The sequence below is a fragment of the Penaeus monodon genome, chromosome 27 (assembly GCF_015228065.2).
Source record: "Penaeus monodon isolate SGIC_2016 chromosome 27, NSTDA_Pmon_1, whole genome shotgun sequence".
Taxonomy (NCBI): Eukaryota; Metazoa; Arthropoda; class Malacostraca; order Decapoda; family Penaeidae; genus Penaeus; species Penaeus monodon.
Window position 1 is genome coordinate 18,503,620 of NC_051412.1, and position 350 is coordinate 18,503,969.

Consider the following 350-nt stretch of genomic DNA (forward strand, 5'->3'; position numbering starts at 1 on the left):
TCTTTCTCTTCCAGCCCCCTCCTCTCCACCCCCCCCCCCTCTCTCTCTCTATTCTCGTTAGGTGGCCAGTTCCTATATATCTGCCAGTCTCTCCCTCCACACTCTTCGCCTTACTATTATATGCTTTCCTGATCATGTAATCTGTGAAGACGCCTCCAATAGGGCCAAAGAACACGGTCAGGATGTTGCTGTAGCTGAATAACATTGAATATAGTCCCGCTTCGGCCACACTACATGACGAACCTGAAATACAAAATCGAGTCATACAGTAACCGAGGATATGAATGTTGCCTGTTACGAGAAATACATTTGCCATACTATTATGGAATACTGTCTGTGTATCAATTGCC

At 45.7% G+C, this 350-nt stretch overlaps 1 protein-coding gene across 1 annotated transcript in view; it reads right to left on the reverse strand.

The window, feature by feature from the left end:
- Window positions 1–350, reverse strand: part of LOC119590643 (solute carrier family 43 member 3-like) — a 21,587-nt gene that overhangs the window by 2,542 nt on the left and 18,695 nt on the right. The window contains exon 8 of the mRNA XM_037939320.1: window positions 115–243. Within this exon, the coding sequence (XP_037795248.1) occupies window positions 115–243 (129 nt within the window). The remainder of the gene's footprint in view (window positions 1–114; window positions 244–350) is intronic.